Consider the following 25,164-nt stretch of genomic DNA (forward strand, 5'->3'; position numbering starts at 1 on the left):
ATATGGTATGTGACTGAGTCACTGTGTGTATCGTTTTTTTCAGGCAGAGAACGGATATATTAAATAAAACAAACAACTGCACTGTCTGGTGGTCACTGTGGTCGTCAGTCACTAAACTCTGCACTCTCTTCTACAGTATCACAGCCTCAGGTCAATCTCTCTCTCTCTCTCTCTCTCTCAACCCTAATCTAAATGGAGAGGACGCCAGCCACGTCCTCTCCCTATCAATCTCAATGCACGTGTGAAAATGGCGGCGACGCGCGGCTCCTTATATAGAATCCGAGTCTCGCGATAGAATCCGAGCCTCGCGAGAATCCGACAGCGTCATGATGACGTTCGGGTGCGCTCGGGTTAACCGAGCAAGGCGGGAAGATCCGAGTCGCTCGGACCCGTGAAAAAAAACATGAAGTTCGGGCGGGTTCGGATTCAGAGAAACCGAACCCGCTCATCTCTAGTATTAACCTGTAGAAGGCATAAGGAAGTGTGAAACCAGTGATATGTGCAAGGTGATAAAGGCACCAGCCAATCAGCTCCTATATGTAAATGAACATTTAGGAACACATTGTCCGCTGCCTTTATTACCTTGCACATATCACTGGTTTATCACTTCCTTATGCCTTCTACAGGTTAATACATCTGCCCCACAGTGTGTTACTTATGTGTTGCTGTATCTTAACATGAATCACGTTACTATATCTGTCTTTTAGGTGATGGAGGATATGGCTGTTTCTCTTGGCTTCTAACTCCATTGTCCCGACCTGATACCCCTGCTGAACACAATTACAATCATGCACATAAGTCCACGCGGAATGTGATAGAAAGATGTTTTGGTGTGCTGAAATCTAGGTTTCGGTGTCTGGATAAGTCTGCAGGCCTTTTGTTGTATAGTCCCTCAAAGGTGACTCAAATTGTGTTCTGCTGCTTTCTTCATAACATGTGTTTGCAACAACATCTGCCACATGTTGAGGAGGAGGAGGAGGATGAAGAAAGCAGCCAGCAAGCAGAAGAATTAGAGACGTCTGGTGATACTTGGAGTACAGATGTAGGGAGGCAGGTTAGGCAAGAGCTCATCACTCGCTATTTCTAAGGTAAGTTTGGTTTGCTTATTTCATTTGTTGTATAATCATAAATAGATGTTGGCCCATTTTTATTTTAAACACCATTACTCAGAATGTGTCTGTCTCCTTGAGACATACAAACATACCCTTGCTTTATGCAAAACAAATGTCGCATGTGTATTGTGTTTATTTTAAAACTCACAACAACAGATTATGAGTGGCATGCATTAAGTCTGGATAAGTGTTCGTATACTTGCACTGCTAATTTATTACAAGCACACATAATCCATTTAGTCTTTTACTTTATGATTGTGTGTTACGTCCTAATGCACAGGTTCTCAAACTCGGCCCCCAGGACCCCACACAGTGCATGTTTTGCACGTAACCCAGTAGAAGCACAGGTGTATGAATTACTCACAAACACATTTTAAAAGGTTCACAGGTGGAGCTATTTATGTCACTTGTGAATCTGTGATTAGACCTGCAAAACATGCACTGTGTGGGTTCCTGAGGGCTGAGTTTGAGAACCTGTCTTCTAAATAAACACTCCTCAACATATAATATGTTAGCCTTGAGGAATACATGTGTCCCTATGTGTGATGCTCCATCGTATTTAAGGGCAACAAACTTACTCTCTTAAAAAATAATTTATTTCGTAATGTTTGCTGCAGTAAACTTGCTGATTTGTCAGTAAATACACAGTTTGCCACATATATACATTATTATACACATTATTAGTTTTTGGGTTAAAATTTACATATTTTTTGGTTTTTTCATCATGTGTAACAACATTATTACTCATTTTTAACACACACAAACATGGCCCAACAATAATGACATTCAATTTGGCACTGAAATATCTAAATTCATTGACAACATGTTAAAAGCTTTTTAGGCAACTCAATTGTGTTATTCTTGTAATGTTGTATAGAGCATAAATGTAAAAGAGTTAACAATCACATTGTAATTTGTATTGGCTGCAGGATAGGAGAATGATTGGAATCTAGAAAGAGTAATGATTAGAAATAAAATCAAGTGGTCTGGTTACTTCCTGCTAACATGTATGTGCAGCTCTAACAACATTACCCTCCTCCCAAAAAAATCAAAGATGGTAAAGAATAAATGTGCGTACACATTTCATGTTGTTGTTTGTACCACTTATAATTAATGATGTTGTATAAATTGTCAAGGAGCTAAGTGTTATATATATTTTGGCAAACATACAATTACTAACTATTTTGATTTACTTATCAGAAATGTATGAAAAAAAAATTGTAGTTATTTTTTTTGGGTGCCTGCTTGTCCTGCGCTTTGCCTTTAGCAATGTCATGTTGTCGTGCTCTGGTGGAGCGTCTTGTTGGTGATGAGACTGGCGTGATATTTGGAGTAGTCGTACCAGAACTGCTGCTTATTTGCTGTTGGTGCATGGATCTGAGTGTTTCATTCAGGTTAGTGAGGGTGGCATTGAGTTCACGTGTAGCAGCATTTTGATTGTCTACAATTCGGAATAAACTTTCATTTATCTTTTGATTGTTTTGAAAAATGCTCATATATCTTTGCTGTTGTCTGTGCTGTTCTTCCATTATGCGCTGTAAGTTGGCCATGACCTGTGTAATGTCTGTACGCATGAGTTCCATGGTATTGCCAATTCTCGGTTTGTTCATTTTGTCTACTCATATTTCTGGTTATTCTTCTGAGGAGACATGGTAGGCTTGCAAACATTTGTGTCTGCCTACGCAGGCAATCTTCCTTAGTGGCCTGCTGTCTAGCCCAAATGGTCCAAAATACCTGATCAGGGCCTTGTGTTACTGGTGTTGTTGGGCTGTGTTGTGGTGGTGGTGTGCTTTGCTGTGGTGGTGTACTCACAGGTGCTGGGGGGCTGATTCCTTGGATTAATGGCTGCATTTCTAAGATGATTGTCTCATCCATGTCACTGTATTGCTGTTGTTGCAGAGGGATGCTGTTTCCAGGACTAGAAGCTGAAATGTTGAAAAAAATCTCCGTTAGCTATCCATATGTTTGATAAATGAAAACAAATCACTACACATGGAACACATGTCATTCACTGTTGCTTTCAGATATTCTGCCTAGCAACATCATCACTCTGAACTGAAATACATACATATGCCAGTTTGTGGCAAATGTGTCTGGTTACTTCATTGTGAAAGCAAACACTTTAGTTTTATTGTAGATCAGACATACTCCACCAAAACACATTTTAATCCATAATGTGTTACCTTATAGCTTTTCTAAAACATAGTAATGTTTTTATATGTATTTGGCAATGTGAGGTCAAACACACATGCGCAAATTTGTTAAACCACCAAACTATTTTCAAAAAATAAACATGAGTTTCTGTTGCAGCTTCTTACACACAATGTGCTACTGTATGGCTCAAATGGACATGCATATCTTTACTGGATGTGGACAAGGCCATTTTGCTTGGATTCCATTTCATGTTTTACTTACTTTGGTAAGTATATAAGATTTTGATGTGCTTTGACTTAATGCGGTTAAGAAAAAGTTTGATTACAGTCTGAAATTGTTTACATTTATTTCAGTTTGATACTCACAATCAAGATGAGGGGAGTGTGGTTGATGTCTTGGAGGTGTGTCCAAAATTTTTTAGTGGGGGGACCGAACATACTGTGGATAATCTTCGTGGCGGGGTAGCCTGCTAGGGTTGGCCCTGGACATCAGACCTTGCTTTCTTTACTGCCACAAGTTTTTTGTGGTGGTGTCTTACAGAAGTCCCACTTCTGCTGCTCCAGACTTCTTTTGATGGACCTATTATTGAAAGTGAAATTTTGTTATGGCCATTCCTTTACAAACATACCCTATACTACAATGGACACTTTACCTGCTTCCGCAGCGTCATCATCATCATCAGATGTGATGGGAGTTACTGTAGGACGAGTAGTACAGCTTTTTTCTAACACTGTAAAAATATAATAAAAAAACATGGATTCATGCTATTGTTGATACATCCACCCATTATGTTTATAAACATTTATTCTTAAATAAATGCTTGCTTTATTTTTAACAAAAACATAAGGACCGGAAACCAAAAAACAACTACATAAAACAAGAAACATTGTCCAATAGCCATATGCACTATGGAAAGTGCAACACAGGAAAACATGTACTGACATAGGACACAAGTAAAAATACATACATTAACAACCAAAAACACACACATCTACATTTTGTATTGAAAGTAAAAATATTACAGATGCAATATATAAATTGCTCTGTGATGTGGCACTCCAAACACACATTACCACTATATGAGCCAAACAAAAACAAAACACAAATTTAAAAATTACACTGCAGTGTTGTGTCAGGGTACAAATACAAACTCAAAATGAACAAACAAATAGTGGATTTTTAAAACAATATATTACATTCAGTAATAATGACATTACACATGTTTCCAAACCACTTTCCACTACTCCATCCTTTAACATGACAACCACTGTTTTGGAAACATTGCACATGGATAAACTAAATATAAAACATAGTCCAAATTAAATAATAAAAAATGTCCAAAAGGAAAACATTATTGCTGGACAATTCAATGACACACCAAGTCCAAACTACACATGGAAAATATACTGGGAAAAAAAACATGACATACAATAAAGTAAGATGTTACATTGGCTTTTGTAGAAAACATTACCAAAAACAAGGTATTTGCTGACACACACTTAAAGATGGGAGTAATATGCAACGTCACATGACACACATTTGAACAAAAAAAAAATGTCATAGAATGTTAATGCAAATACACATGCTCACCATTCTTCCTGGGCCTATCTGAATCCCGGACATGGGTTGCAGACACTACTTCAGGAGGTATTACACTCCGCATGGGCTCCTCATACTCCAGATATCTTGCAATATAGGGCTGGCCACCACCGGTTTTTCGAGCCGACTTCGCCTCCTTGGCCATTTTGGACTTGACACGTGGCTTTGTCATAGTACCGTTTGCGGCACGTGTCTTCCGTCCACTTTACCACCCCCTCACTATTGACAGCAGCAACAACTTTCGCCCACAACACCGTCTTCTTCCGTGTTGGCACCTTGGCGGACTCAGGGCCAAATAGCTGCCGCTGATACTTCATCAGCTCCCGCACCAATGCCACATTTTCAGCATAACTAAACTTGATATTCAGCCCAGTCTTAGTAGTGGTGCGTGGCTGCGGAGCACTCTGACTGTCACTATCACTGTCACTTGAGGCTGCTGCAGCAACCTCACCCACCTCCTTCACCTCACTAACCTCACTCACACTCACCTCCTCCACCTGACCGACCTCCTCCCCCTCACTCACACCCTCCACCTCACCCACCTGTGAGTCACACATAATTGTGTGTCTAAACACTTAACACAGAAAAAACAAAAGACAAACACACTCCTCCACTACCACTGCACAAATCACACACACACACACACACACACACACACACACACACACACACACACACACACACACACACACTGACAAGGGACTATAAATAAAAAAAACTTGGACCAAAAATGAGACAAAACCACAAAAAACAAGACTACAAGAATGACAAGACTACTTTCAAACACAATACTACACTCAGAAATCGCCCACAAAACTCCTCACCAAACCAACTACTCACCAACCTCCACAGCACAACTTCCCTCCTCACCACTAACTAAACCCACGAGGTGCGGACAATTTGGGGCGTATTTATATGGTTGTGCACAGACACTCCTACCATCTGAAACACAACCAATCACGAACGGGGATGAAAAACAAAACTAAAAGTGAAAATGCGGCCGCGGGAAAAAAAAACCCTGCCGCATTTAACTTAGAAAAAAAAACAGCAAAAAAACAAAAACACCTACGCAAACGACAATGATGGCCGTAAATGTGCCAAAAAAACCCGACTGGCATCGACATCGGAAAACACGAAAACCATAAAGTCGACTGCTTCGTAACTTGGCGTATATAGTTTTTAAAAGTTGCATGAAAATGCACCCGATGCAAGACTAGTTTAAACACTACACAAACACGAATATTAGTAAATATTGGCCATCGTCTTAACACGGTACCTTTTTTGGCTTTATATTCATCATTACTATGTTATTGATGTGTGTTGTGCACCCTGGCTTAATATGAAGGTACAGTATATACAGTAAATGTGTGCGTGTGTATATGGTAAAGTTTTGTGCAGGGCGATCACTTCACGGTAGCTTTGTGAATTGTAAAACAAGTGCAGCAGTAGAGCAGTACTCTTCATATACCAAAAAACAGCAGGGAATTAAACTTGTCTATGAGAAACAGAACAAAAAGCACTCAGTGTAAAACCATATGATAGACTGAGAATAAAGGGCAGATTAATATTACATACTTTCATATAGAAGAATATTGCTTATCTGATTGCACAAACTGCAGGACCCAAGCAGTGTCAGACTGGCGCATGAAGGGCCCACCGGGGGAATGTAGTTATAGGGGCCCATAATTAGGAGTGTGGCCAGTCTAAAAAGGGGGTGTGGCCATCCTCCACAGAGGCTTGAAATACACAATAGTTTAGTGCAGTGTAATGCAACATATCTACCATGTATAATACCGTCTGGAACCTGATCCCTAGAGGAAGGAGTGGGCCCTCAGGCAGTGGGGCCTACCGGTGGTTTCCCTGGTACCCCTGTGGGCCAGTCCGACCCTGGACCCAAGTGAATCCTGAGCATGAAGTGTAATACACTTTCTTCTTTCACACAGTTGCAGGGGCATTTTAAGAGAGGAGGAGGCCCGTGTTCAGCCTCCTCCGTTCGGGCCCCCTTCTCTCTGCCCGGAGCACTTTATAGTCTGAGCTCTAGAGGGCTCAGACTCTACTGCGCTTGCGCAGATCTCCGGGAAAATGGTGCGGTGGCCATTTTCCCTGAGTTTTCTCCACTGCACATGCACAGAACTCAGTGAAAATGGCAGCTGAGCCATTTTTACTGTGTTCCAATAGCGCTGCAGATGCCGACGCTGGACTTTGGAGGGGTGAGTATTTTAAAAATGGGTGCAGTGTGTGCGGTGGGGGCCCCCTCTGGACTCAGGGGCCCGGGTGCACCGTACACACTGCACCCATTATAGAAACGCCAGTGCACAGATGGAATATAAAAGGCACATACTGTAAAAACCCTTAACTATCAGAGGAGTGCCGCCTTTCCACTCCAGCGTGTCTTCTGTGTATATGTACAGGGGCACTGAGTGAGAAGGGGAGCAGGCTTGTTGGATGGGCACAGCAGGGGCCTAGGTCAGTAACTTAGGGGGACTTTGCCCTCCTTTCCAGTGCTGCTGAGGGGGACAAATGTTCTCCTTTACAACTTGCACTGCCGCTTATGGCGCAGCAAGCATTTTTTCCAATTTTTTTGGAGGGAATGTAGCCACGCCTCTGAGATTTGGTCATGCCCCCTCCAGTATCTGGGCCTGCTCCCAATCTTGACGGCCCTCTCTATGCATCTATACTTAATTCAGGGCAGTCCAGAGGTTAGGAGCAGTGCAGGAGAAATCCTGTAGGCAGAAGTGGGACGTGGAGATCAGGGAGGAGGTGAGGCATTAGTCAGACATTGGCAGAACGCAGTGGCTGGGAGTGAATGTGAGTGACAATTATGCTAGAAATGCAGAGAGGAGGAGAGTAAATGAGAGCTTTGTAGATGAGTGAGAGGAGTTGGAACTTGATTCTGTAAAGGACAGGGAGCCAGTGAACAATTAACAGAAAGAAAGGGATCAGCAAAGGTGGAGCGGCAAGAGAAGAAAAACAGGTGAGCAGCGGAATTGAAGATGGATAGGCCAGAACCCTGTGAGAACTAATTTCGGTTACAATAACCTCGGTGAGAGATGATAAATGGGAGGATATGAGAGACTTCAGTTTGTCTGTTGAGCAGGATTGTCATGTAAGTTAGAGTTGGAGACGTGTTTTTTGCAGACTGACATGACCTCTGCAAAAAGGCACATGAGAAGGGGAGGATAAGAAGAGATGTGGATGAGGTGTGAGGATTTGACTGCGGATGAATAGGGGTTGGTAATGTGGCAAGGGAAGGGGTTGGATGATGATGGGAAGGAAAGCTCCACGGTCATGATGAGTTAGTGAAGTATGGCAGTGGAACTACGCTATGCAAGTGTGGAGAGGGGATTGCTCTTTGTGTATAGTAAGATGAAAAAGGAAAGGCAATGAGGAAGAAAAAGAAGAGAAGTAAAGCGAGAGAGGTGCTAATAGGCATAGCTAGTGAGAGTAGGGGGGGAACAGAGGTGGGGTAAGACGGTAACCAAATAGTCAAACTTACAAATAATGCAGCATTAACTGTGTTATAAATTAATAAAATATTATATTATATTATATTGTATAGCAATCCAGTCATAATATTTGTTGTTAGTTGTACACCAAAAAAGTAGTTCAGATTATTATAGATAAAAAAACAAACAAACAAAAAAAAAACCACACAAGACATTTCATATATTCTCTGTGATAATTATATAATTATGGGCGTGATAATCATGGATGTGATAAGTAGCAATATGTTATTTTAATTATCGGGTCTAGAACATGATAATAAATATACCCTCAAGTCTCTACGCTAGCATACTTGTATATGCTAAACACACCACTAGCCTGCAGTCAAAATAAGAATTTACTCACCGGTAATTCTAGTTCTCGTAGTCCGTAGTGGATGCTGGGTACTCCGTAAGGACCATGGGGAATAGACGGGCTCCGCAGGAGACTGGGCACTCTTAAAAGAAAGATTAGGTACTATACCTGGTGTGCACTGGCTCCTCCCTCTATGCCCCTCCTCCAGACCTCAGTTAGGGAAACTGTGCCCGGAAGAGCTGACATTACTAGGAAAGGATTTTGAATCCAGGGTAAGACTCATACCAGCCACACCAATCACACCGTACAACTTGTGACAACTATACCCAGTTAACAGTATGAACAACAACTGAGCCTCATTGAACAGATGGCTCATAACAATAACCCTATAGTTAAGCAATAACTATATACATGTATTGCAGAAAGTCCGCACTTGGGACGGGCTCCCAGCATCCACTACGGACTACGAGAAATAGAATTACCGGTGAGTAAATTCTTATTTTCTCTGACGTCCTAGTGGATGCTGGGTACTCCGTAAGGACCATGGGGATTATACCAAAGCTCCCAAACGGGCGGGAGAGTGCGGATGACTGTGCAGCACCGAATGAGCAAACTCAATGTCCTCCTCAGCCAGGGTATCAAACTTGTAGAATTTTGCAAAAGTGTTTGATCCCGACCAAGTAGCAGCTCGGCAAAGTTGTAAAGCCGAGACCCCTCGGGCAGCCGCCCAAGAAGAGCCCACCTTCCTCATGGAATGAGCTTTTACTGATTTAGGATGCGGCAGTCCAGCCGCAGAATGTGCAAGTTGAATCGTGCTACAGATCCAGCGAGGAATAGTCTGCTTTGAAGCAGGAGCACCCAGCTTGTTGGGTGCATGCAGTATAAACAGCGAGTCAGTTTTTCTGACTCTAGCCGTCCTGGAAACATATATTTTCAGGGCCCGGACTACGTCCAGCAACTTGGAATCCTCCAAGTCCCGAGTAGCCACAGGCACCACAATAGGTTGGTTCAAATGAAACGCTGATACCACCTTTGGGAGAAATTGGGGACGAGTCCTCAATTCTGCCCTGTCCATATGGAAAATCAGATATGGGCTTTTACAGGACAAAGCCGCCAATTCTGACACACGCCTAGCTGAGGCCAAGGCCAACAGCATGACTACCTTCCACGTGAGATACTTCAACTCCACGGTCTGAAGTGGCTCAAACCAATGTGATTTTAGGAAATCCAACACAACGTTGAGATCCCAAGGTGCCACTGGAGGCACAAAAGGGGGCTGAATACGCAGCACTCCCTTAACAAACGTCTGAACTTCAGGCAGTGAAGCCAGTTCTTTTTGAAAGAAAATAGACAGGGCCGAAATCTGGACTTTAATGGATCCCAATTTTAGGCCCATAGTCACTCCTGACTGTAGGAAGTGCAGAAATCGACCCAGCTGAAATTCCTCTGTTGGGGCCTTCCTGGCCTCACACCAAGCAACATATTTTCGCCATATGCGGTGATAATGTTTTGCTGTCACATCTTTCCTAGCTTTAATCAGCGTAGGAATGACTTCATCTGGAATGCCCTTTTCCATTAGGATCCGGCTTTCAACCGCCATGCCGTCAAACGCAGCCGCGGTAAGTCTTGGAACAGACAGGGCCCCTGCTGTAGCAGGTCCTGTCGGAGCGGCAGAGGCCAAGGGTCCTCTGAGATCATTTCTTGTAGTTCTGGGTACCAAGTTCTTCTTGGCCAATCCGGAACGATGAGTATAGTTCTTACTCCTCTCTTTCTTATTATCCTCAGTACCTTTGGTATGAGAGGAAGAGGAGGGAACACGTAAACCGACTGGTACACCCACGGTGTCACTAGAGCGTCCACAGCTATCGCCTGAGGGTCCCTTGACCTGGCGCAATATCTTTTTAGCTTTTTGTTGAGGCGGGACGCCATCATGTCCACCTGTGGCCTTTCCCAACGATTTACAATCAGCTTGAAGACTTCTGGATGAAGTCCCCACTCTCCCGGGTGGAGGTCGTGCCTGCTGAGGAAGTCTGCTTCCCAGTTGTCCACTCCCGGAATGAACACTGCTGACAGTGCTAGCACGTGATTCTCCGCCCATCGAAGAATCCTTGTGGCTTCTGCCATCGCCATCCTGCTTCTTGTGCCGCCCTGTCGATTTACATGGGCGACCGCCGTGATGTTGTCTGACTGAATCAGCACCGGCTGGTTTTGAAGCAGGGTTACTGCTTGACTCAGGGCATTGTAAATGGCCCTTAGTTCCAGAATATTTATGTGTAGGGGAGTCTCCTGACTCGACCACTGACCTTGGAAGTTTCTTCCCTGAGTGACTGACCCCCAACCTCGGAGGCTTGCATCCGTGGTCACCAGGACCCAGTCCTGAATGCCGAATCTGCGGCCCTCGAGAAGATGAGCACTCTGCAGCCACCACAGCAGAGACACCCTGGCCCTCGGGGACAGGGTGATCAACCGATGCATCTGAAGATGCGATCCGGACCACTTGTCTAACAGATCCCACTGAAAGATCCTTGCATGGAACCTGCCGAAGGGAATTGCTTCGTAAGAAGCTACCATCTTTCCCAGGACTCGCGTGCAGTGATGCACCGACACCTGTTTTGGTTTCAGGAGGTCCCTGACCAGATATGACAATTCCTGGGCCTTCTCCTCCGGGAGAAACACCTTCTTCTGTTCTGTGTCCAGAATCATGCCCAAGAACAGCAGACGCGTCGTAGGAATCAGCTGCGACTTTGGGATATTCAGAATCCAGCCGTGCTGTTGTAGCACTTCCCGAGATAGTGCTACTCCGACTAACAACTGCTCCTTGGACCTCGCCTTTATAAGGAGATCGTCCAAGTACGGGATAATTATAACTCCCTTCTTTCGAAGGAGTATCATCATTTCGGCCATTACCTTGGTAAATACCCTCGGTGCCGTGGACAGACCAAACGGCAACGTCTGGAATTGGTAATGACAGTCCTGTACCACAAACCTGAGGTACTCCTGGTGAGGGGGGTAAATGGGGACATGTAGGTAAGCATCCTTGATGTCCAGTGACACCATAAAATCCCCCTCTTCCAGGCTTGCAATAACCGCCCTGAGAGATTCCATTTTGAACTTGAACTTCCTTATATAAGTGTTCAAGGATTTCAAATTTAGAATGGGTCTCACCGAACCGTCTGGTTTCGGTACCACAAACATTGTGGAATAGTAACCCCGTCCCTGTTGAAGGAGGGGAAGTTTGATGATCACCTGCTGAAGGTACAGTTTGTGAATTGCCGCCAGTACTACCTCCCTTTCCTTGGGAGCAGCTGGCAAGGCTGATTTGAGGTAACGGCGAGGGGGAGACGCCTCAAACTCCAGCTTGTATCCCTGATATACCACTTGTAGAACCCAGAGATCCACCTGTGAGCGAACCCACTGGTCGCTGAAGATCCGGAGACGTGCCCCCACCGCACCTGGCTCCACCTGTGGAGCCCCAGCGTCATGCGGTGGACTTAGTGGAAGCAGGGGAGGATTTTTGTTCCTGGGAACTGGCTGTCTGGTGCAGCTTTTTCCCTCTACCCCTGCCTCTGGGCAGAAAGGACGCGCTTCTGACCCGCTTGCCTTTCTGAGGCCGAAAGGACTGTACTTGATAATACGGTGCTTTCTTAGGCTGTGAGGAAACCTGAGGTAAAAAAGTCGACTTCCCAGCTGTTGCTGTGGATACGAGGTCCGAGAGACCGTCCCCAAACAATTCCTCACCCTTATAAGGCAAAACCTCCATGTGCCTTTTAGAATCAGCATCACCTGTCCACTGCCGAGTCCATAATACTCTCCTGGCAGAAATGGACATTGCATTAATTCTAGATGCCAGCCGGCAAATGTCCCTCTGTGCATCCCTCATATATAAGACAACGTCTTTAATATGCTCTATGGTTAGCAAAATAGTATCCCTGTCAAGGGAATCAATGTTATCTGACAGGGTATCAGACCAAGCAGCTGCAGCACTACACATCCATGCTGAAGCAATTGCAGGTCTCAGTATAGTACCTGAGTGTGTATACACAGACTTCAGGATAGCCTCCTGCTTTCTATCTGCAGGCTCCTTTAAGGGGGCCGTATCCTGAGACGGCAGTGCCACCTTTTTTGATAAGCGTGTGAGCGCCTTGTCCACCCTAGGGGATGTTTCCCAACGTAACCTGTCCGTTGGCGGGAAAGGGTACGCCATTAGTAACCTTTTAGAAATCACTAATTTCTTATCTGGGGAACACCACGCTTCTTCACACAATTCATTTAACTCATCAGATGGGGGAAAAGTCACTGGCTGCTTTTTCTCCCCAAACATAATACCCTTTTTTGTGGTAACCGGGTTAATGTCAGAAATGTGCAACACATTTTTCATTGCCGTAATCATGCATTGGATGGCCCTTGTGGATTGTACATTTGTCTCATCCTCGTCTACACTGGAGTCAGACACCGTGTCGACATCTGTGTCTGCCATCTGAGCTAGCGGGCAGTTTTGAGCCCCTGATGGCCTCTGAGACGCCTGGGCAGGCGCGGGCTGAGATGCCGGCTGTCCCAAAGCTGTTACATCATCGAACCTTTTATGCAAGGAGTTGACACTGTCGGTTAATACCTTCCACATATCCATCCACTCAGGTGTCGGCCCCGCAGGGGGCGACATCACACTTATCGGCTCCTGCTCCGCCTCCACGTAAGCGTCCTCATCAAACATGTCGACACAGCCGTACCGACACACCGCACACACACACACACACACACACACACACACACACACACACACACACACACACGGAATGCTCTGACTGAGGACAGGACCCCACAAAGTCCTTTGGGGAGACAGAGAGAGAGTATGCCAGCAAACACCAGAGCGCTATATAACAGAGGGATTTACACTAACACAAAGTGAATTTTCCCCCAATAGCTGCTTATATCACCTTTTGCGCCTAAATTTATGTGCCCCCCTCTCTTTTTTACCCTTCTTGTAGTGTATACTGCAGGGGAGAGCCTGGGGAGCGTCCTTCCAGCGGAGCTGTGAAGAGAAAATGGCGCTGGTGTGCTGAGGAAGATAGCCCCGCCCCTTCAGCAGCGGGCTTCTCCCGCTTTTTATAATGTTAATGGCGGGGGTTTCTGCACATATACAGTGTTATACACTGTATTATGTGCTTTTTGTGCCAAAAGGTATACTTATTGCAGCCCAGGGCACCCCCCCCAGCGCCCTGCACCCACCAGTGACCGGAGCGTGTGGTGTGCTGTGGGAGCAATGGCGCACAGCTGCAGTGCTGTGCGCTACCTTATTGAAGACCAGAGTCTTCAGCCGCCGATTTTCTCCTGGTTCTTCCGTCTTCTGGCTCTGCAAGGGGGACGGCGGCGCGGCTCCGGAAACGGACGATCGAGGTCGGGCCCTGTGTTCGATCCCTCTGGAGCTAATGGTGTCCAGTAGCCTTAGAAGCACAAGCTAGCTGCAAGCAGGTAGGTTTGCTTCTCTCCCCTCAGTCCCTCGTAGCAGTGAGTCTGTTGCCAGCAGATCTCACTGAAAATAAAAAACCTAACAAATACTTTCTTTTCTAGTAAGCTCAGGAGAGCCCACTAGGTGCATCCAGCTCTGGCCGGGCACAGATTCTAACTGAGGTCTGGAGGAGGGGCATAGAGGGAGGAGCCAGTGCACACCAGATATAGTACCTAATCTTTCTTTTAAGAGTGCCCAGTCTCCTGCGGAGCCCGTCTATTCCCCATGGTCCTTACGGAGTACCCAGCATCCACTAGGACGTCAGAGAAAAGCATTTACTTCTCAGATGAATTGGGTAACATCCAGACAACAGCGTGTGCACCATGTTGTGAGTGTTTGTAGTATGTTGTGTGTGTGTGTGTGTGTGTGTGTGTGTGTGTGTGTGTGTGTGTACCATGTTGTATGCTGGGCAGTCCATTGAAGAGCAGCAGAAAAAAGTTCCAAGGCCACTGGCGTATCTATAATGGGTGCAAAGGTGTGCGGTGCACATGGGCCCGTGGGTACAGGGAGGCCCATACACCACACACCCTGCACCCATTTAACTATACTCACCTCTCCGTCAGCCCAGTGCTGACTGCACAGCGGCAAATATCACTTGGAAAGTGACCGCTACAGCTAATTTCCAGTGATTCGTGTGTGCGCAGTAAAGATGTCTCTAGAACTCGGCACGGATGCCATGATCCCGGAGACCTGCGTATGCACAGTAGACTCTGGCACAATGCCAGAGTCTACTGCATCACAGGAGAGGAGAGGGACCAATCGGAGACAGCACATGGGCCCCCTCTGCCCAAGGCGTTGTGCACTCGGCATCCAGTGAGGGTAAGTAAAGTCCAGTATATTCATCATGCTCTGTATAAATATATTACAGTAACGATTCTGTATTGTGGGTGTGACATATAGCTTTTAAAATAACTGACGTTGATGAAAGCATTCTGGGCAGAGTAGCATACAGTAGTATTTTTTTGTCTTTCATATTACTGGTGAAAGGAGTACTAGACATAAACCGTCACCCTAAAGTGGGAGGAACAGACTGTCAGCTTCTCCTAGATAATAGTGGTGCACTGTTTACCAGAGCACTTGTTAAGCTCTCAGGTGTTCTGTTACCTGCATGATCAGATATCATTGTACCTGGTGAATTATTAAACCATCCCTCTCTTCTCCTAACCCTGTGATCAACGTCCAAACTCTGCTATCAGAGATACCCCTCTTCTTACCGGCTCCAGAAGTACAGCCATGGCTCGGGATATGGATTCAATTTATACATCCACCATTGCCTCTTATAAGGTGAGCCCATCCACACATTCACACATCTATTTCTATAGGCATTTAACCTGGAATTTTTGCTCTGCCTTATACATGAGTTGAAAATGTTTCTGCTTATTGTATGAATTTAGATAAGGGATGATGCCATTTTCTACGTTTAACCCTTTTCGGTTAAATTGGCAACCTTGATATCAGTAAGGATTAGAAGGTCTATATTAAGCTTTCATTGAAATCCTACTAGACTACAGCATCACATGCTTTAGCTGCAAGGTGTGGCCGTTCAGTTCTGTCTATATAGCTATCTCTCTGAATCATGTTACTAATTCTGACAGCACCAACATTTTCCACAGTGGAATACAATTAGCGAATAAACAAGGCAAAATAATGACACTGTTTACATCAGTACATAAGATCCTGTGCCGTAGATCTCCAACGCTCCTATATCATTTTTTTTTCTTGCAGAAAATTTTAGGTCAGTTTAACCCAGCTCTGGAGAACCTTGTGTACCTGGGTAATAATTACCTGCGGGCATTAAGTGGTAAGTCATCCTGCCATTGTCTGATTAATGTCAAACGTTTTTAATGGGTGCTATAGCTAAGCATTTTTTCTAACACTGGCTCTTACCTGAATGTGTAAGGCCATGTCCTTATGTCTTCATTTGTCTTCAGGTGCTTTACAGCAAAAAACAGCAATAGTGTGAAAAATCACCATTCTATGTAAACTGCATATTCTCTCTAATCATCGGTTTTCATATCTAATAAATAAGCTCATGTGTGGTAGCTTGCAAAATTGTATTTCCTTAGAGCTGCAACACAAATTTGTACATTGGATTGTTGACAGGTATTAAGGAAATTCTGAGGGGCATGCAATTTTATGTGCAGCTGCGATCGCTCCAACAGTATAAGTGTGAAGATATACTAATGTCTCAGATGCTGTCTTCTGCACAGAGACAGCCACTTTGGACGTCTCGCATCTGCCACTCATGTAATTAACAGGAACACAGGAAACATCAGTCACGCACTGGTGCACTACGGACCTTCTAAGCAAGCCCATGCTGTCTCAGACTGAGCGTCTCACCTAAAACAAGACACTTGGCCTTCTCCTGGTGCAAATGAATAGGAACGCCCAGAAAACAGTCACATCACACCTGTCTTTTATAGCCACCCATGGTAATTCAACCAAAGACTGAGTACATGTCACTTACTTTGCGAGTAAATCCTCTGTGTGTGTGCATTCTCACAAGAACATCGCCACATGTGCGTGTTATGGCTTCGGCACATGCACAGTGGCAAAAAACGCTACACTTCGTCCAACATCGAGGTTGCGTGCACAGGTCCCATAATAAACTATATAGTAAGGAAAGTCCTTGCCCTGACATGATTTTCCAATGTATAACACATTATATATATTACAGTCATGTAATTGACTCTTGAAAGTTCACATGAAATTCCACCAGTGGTGTCCCCTCCGGGATCAGCAGACAATTGTGACTGATCCCAATTTGGCCCATGGTACTCTCTTATAAGTACTGAGATTGGCTTGAAATGTCACACCAGGAAAATTACTTATAGTTACATGTAAAATTCTATTGTATGAAGATAATTTATAATACACAATATTATGATTGATGAAGCTATTTATACATTGGACTCTCATAATGCCATACCTTGACAAAGACGCTAGGAGGCACTGGCATATTTATAATGGGTGCAGCTTGTGTGATGCATATAAGCCCCCGGGGTCCAGGGTGGCCCACACCGCACACCCTGCACCCATTTTTGTTACTACCCTCCAGAGTCCTGTGTCGCAGCTGCAGTGCTGCAGTGCTGCAAAATCAGTCGGAAAATGGCACGGCAGCCATTTTCCTGATGTTTTGCATATGCTCAGGAAAATGGGAAAATGGCCTCCGCGTAATTTTCCTGGAGACCTGCGCTTGCGCACTAAACTCTGGGACAGCGCTAGGGTCCCCTAGTGACCCTAGTACTCAGAGTCAAAAGTGCTGCCAGCTAGAGAGGAGAAGGCCCAGAAGAAGTCTGCATATGAACCTCCTCCTCCCTGAAGATGCCCCTGCAAAGAAGGTATTGAAACGCGTCTGTTGAATGGGACTTCACACAGGTTCTAGATAAGTCTGGATTGCAACCTTGCTATACAGCTTTTTCATCTCACCCGGCAATTGGAAAACTAAGCATTTTCTCCACGGAGCTGCTTAGAATTGCACCTTACAGTTGTTGTGCTCCCTACATGTAAGTGCTCCCTACATGGAAAGGTAAAGCCATAGAACACCAGTCCCTTACATCAGCATACAGAGATGGCACAGCGCAGGCAACACTTCCTGAAACAGGTGGAGTGGAGGTGTCTGCCTTCTGTATCACTGCAGCTTATATTGTACTAAGCCTTGGAGACAGGTAAAGTGGACAGAGATAAAGTACCAGTTAATCAGCTCCTAACTGCCATGCTACAGGCTGCATACTTTATCTCTCTCCACTTTATCTCTCTCCAAGGTTTAATACATAGATCCCTTAGATGTTGTGCATAATGTATATTAACTGCCCTACAGTGTGAGATAGGGCACCACTATGGTTCCTAAAATTAACTAGGCACTATTATGGGGCATAAACTTAACATCTGCTAAGGAGAAATGTCTCCCTAGCAGCATTGGTACAGGGGCCCCTTCAAAATGTTGCTATGGGGCCCACAAAGTTCTGGCTACACCTCTTGCCACCAGGGAATGTAGTGATAGGGGAGACTTATCCAACCATTAGAGAGGACATGCAAGGACGGGCCCCTTTATAAAGGAGGAGGGGGTAGGGGTGTGTCATGACCACCCACTTTGGCAGGAGGGCTAATCTTGGTGTAGATCTATAGAAACAAACCAAGTACCCAAGTGCATCCATGATCCTGCTCCACCAAGTTACTGAGGCCTAGAGGAGGGAGTGAAGCCCTCAGTTAGTGGGGCCCACCGGTTATTTACCCTTATGCCGGTGGTTCAGTGCGACTCTGGTTACTGGTATAAAGGGTAAAATGGTCAGGGGCATACACTGAGAATTGCATTATCACAGCCTTGATCCCTGTAGTGCAATTACATGATTTCTGGCATTGTACCACGTGAGGTGGGGTTCCCCACAAACTGCATCATTGAGCCCCAAGACACCCACTTCAATTGTGAAGTGATCAGGATCCTATAGACTAGTCTACTCTCCCAGGAGTCCTGATGACCTCTCCAATAATCGGGAGTCTCCTGTGTAGGCAAGTTTGCTTTGACAGCCAAGGCCATTTGGAATCTGCAGAAACACACAGCAAACTAATAGTTCCTCTTTACTATAGAAACATAGAAATACAGTATTTGATGGCTGATAAGAACCACTTGGCCCATCTAGTCTACCCATTTTTTACCTTATGGTAACCTCAGTCCTATTTGAGCCTTAGTTCTTTGTAAGGATATCCTTATGTCTATCCCAAGCAAACTGCTCTACTGTCTTAGTGTCTACCACTTCTGATCAGGGGTGTAGCGAGGGTGGCTCCAGTGGAGCACGAGCTCCGGGCGCCAAAAAAGTTAGAGGGCGCGCTGCCGTCCACCACCACCCCCTTCCCTTGGACTATTGTACTGGCAGCCGCAGAACAGGAGGAGCAGGGGGTGCACACTGACTCGGAGACTAGGTAGGGAACAGGGCAGGCCAGAGGTGACAGCAGGAGACACTGACAGCCGGCACATGCTGGAGCTCTGTCGCCCTCTTTATATGTCTCACAGTCTGCTTGTAGCTGTGCAGCAGGGTTACTTCTGTCCTGCTACATCACTCTGTGCCCCCGCTGCTGCAGCACTTCTCTCTTTCCTGGAAACTGCAGCACGTCTCTACTTCAGATGCTACAGCAGCTCTCGCCGCCCTAGCTGCTGCAGCACCTCTTGCTGCCACAGCTTCTGCAGTACCTCTGTCTGCCCCATCTTCTGTAGCACCTCCCCTCTGCAGCAGCTGCAGCACCTCTTTCTGCCCCGGCTGCTGCGTACCTCTCTGCCCTGGCTGCTGCAGCACTTCTCTCTACATTGATGCTGCAGCACCTCTCTCTGCCCCAGCTGCTGCTGCAGCACCTCACTCTGCTCCTCAGGCAGCACATGTCTCTCTGCCCCTCAGAAAATTCTGGGACATTATTTTCATTGATGCATAGTGGGATTATCAGGTCTCGGATGGCAGTTCTATGGTATTATTTTCATTAAGGCAGTGGGGACTATGAAGTCGTGGGGGGGGGGGGGCAATTTTGATGTATTATTTTCATTGAGAGTTTAGGGGGGGGGGGTTCGGGTGTGGGGAGTTACATTTGGGGTATTATTTTAATTGAGGCATTAGGAGATTATCAGATCGCCCTGAGCTCCACAAGGTCTACCCTTGTCACCAATTTAGGATTTTTAAATATTGTTTCTTTTCAAATGTAACATGCCACTACATGTTGGCTAGGCCACCAATTCAGTACAGGGGAGGGGGGCACTAAAACATACCCTTGCTCCGGGCACCATGGCGCCTAGCCGCACCTCTGCTTCTGATGGAAGGCTATTCTACCTATCCACTACCCTTTCTGTAAAGTAATGTAAGTTTCCTTTAAATCTACCACCTTCCAGTTTCAGCATGTGTCTTAGTGTTCTAATTCTTCTCTTCCTTTGAAGAATGTCTTCCTCCTGGACTTTGTTAAAATCCTTGCTTTATTTGAAAGTTTCTATCATGTCCCCTCTTTCCATTTTCTGTTCCAAACTATACATATTAAGATCTTTTAGTCTTTCTGGGTCAAGTTTTATGCTGTAGCCCATGCACCATTTTAGTTGCCCTTCTTTGTATAGTCTTTCATGGATTTATATCCTATTGAAGATATGGCCTCCAGAATTGAACACAGTATTCTAGATGAGGCAGTACCAAAGACCTATACAGTGACATTATTATTACTTCTTTCTGCTGCTGATTCCTCTCCCTATGCAACCAAGCATCTGACCAGCCTTCCTCATTGCTTTGTTGCATTGGTTACCTGCCTTAAAGTCACCCGAAACAGTGACTCCTAGATCCCTTTCCTCCTCAGTAGTTTCCATTATAGTGCTGTTAATACAATATATAGCCTTTGGGTTTTTGACACCCAAGTGCATGATTTTGCATTTTTTGGCATTAAATTGTAATTGCCCGTTCTTGACCATTCTTCTAGTCTACAGAGATCCTCAGTCATTGTTGTGCTTCTAAATCCTTACTGACCTTCCTTAGTGACTGGCAATTCATGGGTAGATGACCTATACTTCCTGTTATAGTGTGGCTATCACAGTCATATATGCACACCCTAATTCAGTGCCACTTGCACAACCCAGTCTGCTTCTCCAGGCTTAGAAGGAGGCATTCCTAGGGCATGGTTGATTTTGCCCAGTACAGAGCGTAAATATTTTACACACTGATTCTGAATAAGGCTCATTGGCTGATAAAGCTGTCTCTGCCTTGTAGTGAATTGTGGCAACTATTAGAACTATTAGAACTAATAGAAAATGGGTGCCCTAGGTACCTCCCTTCAGGGCCAGCTTATAATCCTCTGGGGCAGTGGTTCTCAAACTTTTTTGAATCACGACACCCTAGAGAATCAGAATATTTTTCATGGCACCCCTAGGCCAAAAGTTTCTTATTGAGAAATTTAGAAGGAATATTAAATTAAGTAAATTGTGTTTATATTTCATCCTTAGGTTCAACTGTGTGGTGAGGGACAGGATTACCTTCTGTTTGTCAACATATTTTATTATTGGCAGCCACCATAATAGGCTTTGCCTATTACACTGACCATAAATAATTTTAATTGGTCCTGGACCACCAACCTGAGGCACCCCTGCAATGGTCACGTGGCACCCCCACGGCACACAGTTTGACAACTACTGCCCTGGGGCATAATTATTAAAGTATATATACAGGATATCTCTTGAAAAGGCCATTTCTGGGGTACCCACAAATATTAAGGATCTTCAGGATTTAAGAAGGAGGGACAGCAGCAGATATCCCCAACTGCAAAACATCCTCCATAGATTTTTATAAGGCTGCTTAGCTGTCACATTTTGCAGCTTGTCCCCAGCTGCTAACACATTCTGAAGATGGTGTTACCCTGTAGTAGTTTATGGGCTACCGCACTGCATATTCTTTAGGAGAGGCATCCTCTAGATCTCTCTCCATCACCCTCCGTGACGCATGTGCAGGCCATCGGCTGCGCATGCACAGTATGTGTGGTGGCCTCGATCCCACAAGCAGAGTGTTAGCGTAAGCTATCCCTCTGCTTCCAGCTTGTCTCTGATAATAGCCCGTGCCCCAGCAAGAGATTTTTACTAACTTTGTGTGAAAATGGTAATTTTCACATTGCAACTTTAGTCGCTAATATATCTTATTCCATCCTCATTTAAAATGCAGAGTATGTTAAATTGGACCCTAAGGATGTTAGACTGGGAGTGCGATGCTGCACGTGACATCAGCTCCCAGAGCTGAGGAGTAGCAGGGTGATGCGTCTTCCTCCACCTCTGCCCGTCTCCTCTAACCAAGGGGCATATTCATGATGAAAAAATAGTGAAATGAGAATTTATATATTTTCCCCTCCTGCAGCTGAGGTGTCCATGAGGACTTCCTGACACTGCGCATGCCACCGCCAAAGTACCCCGCAGCTGTAGCCAAAGCCTCCCTCCATGTGTAAGCTGCCTGATCCCTCCCCATATCTTAAGTGCCTCCCGGCTGATGAAGGCAGCGCTGCAGCCGCATCTATCCCCTCCCACCCACCCCCATTTCCTCTGCCAGCGCTGTACGGGGCTGACCGGTTTATGAAGGTATTGCTGACCAGCTGATGAAGGCAGCGCTACAGCCTCAGCTCCCCCCTCCCACCCCCATATCCCCTGCCGGCGCTGTACGGGCTGGACGGCTTATGAAGGCAGCATTGCAGCCACGGCTCCCCCCCCATCCCCATCCCCTTTCCAGCACTGTACGTGGCTGCTCTGCTGATGAAGGTGTGCCCCCACCCCCTCAGCTGCACAAGCTGCTGTGTAAATGGCAGCTTGTGAAGAGATTTAGGGGCTGTTCGCCATCTTAGGATGGTGGACAGTTTCATATTCAAACTATGGAAAAATTGCTTTTCTGGATTATGATGAATGTCACAATTTCTACATCCCCTGGGGAGTGTATAAATTGTGACATTTAAAGGATAATGAATATGCAACCAAGTGAGAAAGAAGAGGTGAGAGACGGCAGAAAGATTTAACATCCCTCTTCCCCATTGTCATCCATTGAGAAAGGGGGTGATGTTTTAAATCCCTGAGGGGGGCTAGCGCTTAGTAGGGTCCCAGAGGGAAAAAAATAAAACATGTTGTGCAAAACAGAAGGTTCTGGCTAGTGCAGGCATTTTGCAACCTTGGACAAACATTCACGAGTGCACAAATTTCCGAGTAGTTGTCTAAGTAGCCTCTCTGACATACTAGGAAAATCAAGACAATACAATAGTTCACAATCCTGTGTACAGTACTAAAGCAGGCTTTCCCAACCTCGGCCCTCAAGGCACAAAGGGGGTAATTCAGACTTGATCACTTTTACAGACATGCAGGGGGGACGCCCAGCACAGGGCTAGTCCACCCCGCATGTCTGGCTCTGCCCCCCTCTCCCCTTCCCCCGCACAGGTACAAAAGCATTGTATGGCGGCAATGCTTTTGTACCTGAAGGGTAGCTCTCTACCAGCGCAGCTCTAGCGCGCTGGTAGGGAGCTACCCGTCACTCTCCAGGTCGCAGTGGCCTTCGTGTGATGTCACGCAGCCGCCGTAGCCCACCCCCCACACGGTCCGGGCATGCCTGCGTTGCCCAGACCGCTCCCCGAAAACTGCCGCTCAACTCCACCAGCCCGCTCCCTCCCGTCCAGTGAATGCCTCTGCCTGTCAATCAGGCAGAGGCGATCGCTGGGCTGAGATGCCGATCGCATCTCTGGCATGCGCCGGCGCACTGCGGTGCCTGCGCATGTGCAGTTCAACTTCAGACCTGATCGGCCGCTGTGCAAAAAGGTCTGAATTAGCCCCACAGTCCAGGTTTTAGTGATATTTAGGTTGAGAACAGATGACTTAGGGGGTTATTCAGAGTTGTTAGCAAACCAATAAAGTTAACAATTGGGCAAAACATGTAGCACTGCAGGTGGGGCAGATGTAACATGTGCAGAGAGAGATAGATTTTGGTGCGTTATATTGTTTCTGTGTGGGGTAAATACTGGCTGCTTTATTTTTATATTGCAATTTAGATTTCTGTTTTAACACACCCGGATGTAAATTTGCACCTCACCCTCACCTTGCTGGGACAAGAGTGAACTGAATGTTCAAAGGCACTGGCATGTAGGATATGCATCAGTTTGTGATGCCAGTCCAAGGCACCTGGCTACATTATAGTGTTACATAGCTTTTTAAAGCAAATCTGACAAGTAAATATTATCACATGAAACATACTCGCGCTTGTTGTGCATGACATAGTGGGTAATTCCGAGTTGGTCGCATGTAGCAACTTTTTGCTGCTCGTGTGATCAACTAGACACCGCCTATGGGGGAGTGTATTTTAGCATAGCAAGGCTGCGATCGCTTGTGCAGCCCTGCTATGCTAAAAAAGTTTTGTGCAAAACAAGACCAGCCCTGCAGCTACTTACCCTGTGCGACGGATCCAGCGATGAAGGTCCCGAATTTGACGTCAGACATCCGCCCTCCAAACACCTGGAAACGCCTGCGTTCGGATCACGCTCGGAAAACGGTGAGTAGACGTCCCGGAACGCCTCCCCGCTGTCAATCTTCTTGCGGTCCCGCTAGAGATCACTATCTTCTTTATTCTGGCTACTTGCCGGCGACGGATGTCGCCAGGTAACGACGCGCATGCGCAATGTGGCCACTGCGCATGTGCAGTTCCGACCCGTTTGCACCGCAGCGATGAACCGTTGCGTGTGAATGGGTCGGAATGACCCCCTTACTGAATAGGGCATATTTCTAAGGTATTAGTGGGAGCTGCTGATAAGAGCAATATTGTCTGAAATTGTATTATGCAGGATAAGGGTGGTATGATGGCAGAGTGTTGCGGTGTCGGATAGGGATGTTAGTCCACACAACGGCACTTAACTAGGATGATTTGTTTATTCATATAACAGAAATAACAGCTTGTAATAGTATATAGAAGATGTTCTACAGGAGCAGGAACTCACAGTATGCATGTGAAGTAGTACAGTGGTAACACAACGTTAGTACACAAGGGGGGTCATTCCGAGTTGGTCGCTCGCTAGCAGTTTTTCGCTGCCGTGCAAACGCTAAGCCGCTGCCCTCTGGGAGTGTGTATTAGCTTTGCAATTGTGTGATCGCTTCCATCGCAGAACGGCTACAAAAAAAAAATTGTGCAGTTTTAGAGCAGCTCCAGACCTACTCAGCGCTTGCGATCACTTTAGACCATTCAGTTCCGGATTTGATGTAACAAACACGCCCTGCGTTCATCCAGCCACGCCTGCGTTTTTCCTGGCACGCCTGCGTTTTTCTGAACACTCCCTGAAAACGGTCAGTTGCCACCCAAAAACGCCCACTTCATGTCAATCACTCTGCGGCGGCTATTGCGACTGAAAAGCATCGCTAGACCTTGTGTGAAACTACATCGGCCGTTGTGAAAGTATGTTGCGCATGCGCATTGCGCCGCATACGCATACGCAGAAGTGCCGTTTTTTTGCATCATCGCTGCACAGCGAACATTT

General features: G+C 45.8%; 1 protein-coding gene across 1 annotated transcript in view; it reads left to right on the forward strand.

The window, feature by feature from the left end:
- The first annotated feature begins 934 nt into the window (after window positions 1–934).
- The window catches only part of BAIAP2L2 (BAR/IMD domain containing adaptor protein 2 like 2), a 216,787-nt gene continuing 192,557 nt past the window's right edge, over window positions 935–25,164 (forward strand). Inside the window, exons 1-2 of the mRNA XM_063941534.1 lie at window positions 935–1,054; window positions 15,895–15,970. Coding sequence (XP_063797604.1) covers window positions 935–1,054; window positions 15,895–15,970 — 196 coding nt within the window. The remainder of the gene's footprint in view (window positions 1,055–15,894; window positions 15,971–25,164) is intronic.

This window comes from Pseudophryne corroboree, chromosome 9 (genome assembly GCF_028390025.1).
Source record: "Pseudophryne corroboree isolate aPseCor3 chromosome 9, aPseCor3.hap2, whole genome shotgun sequence".
In the NCBI taxonomy this organism is placed as follows: Eukaryota; Metazoa; Chordata; class Amphibia; order Anura; family Myobatrachidae; genus Pseudophryne; species Pseudophryne corroboree.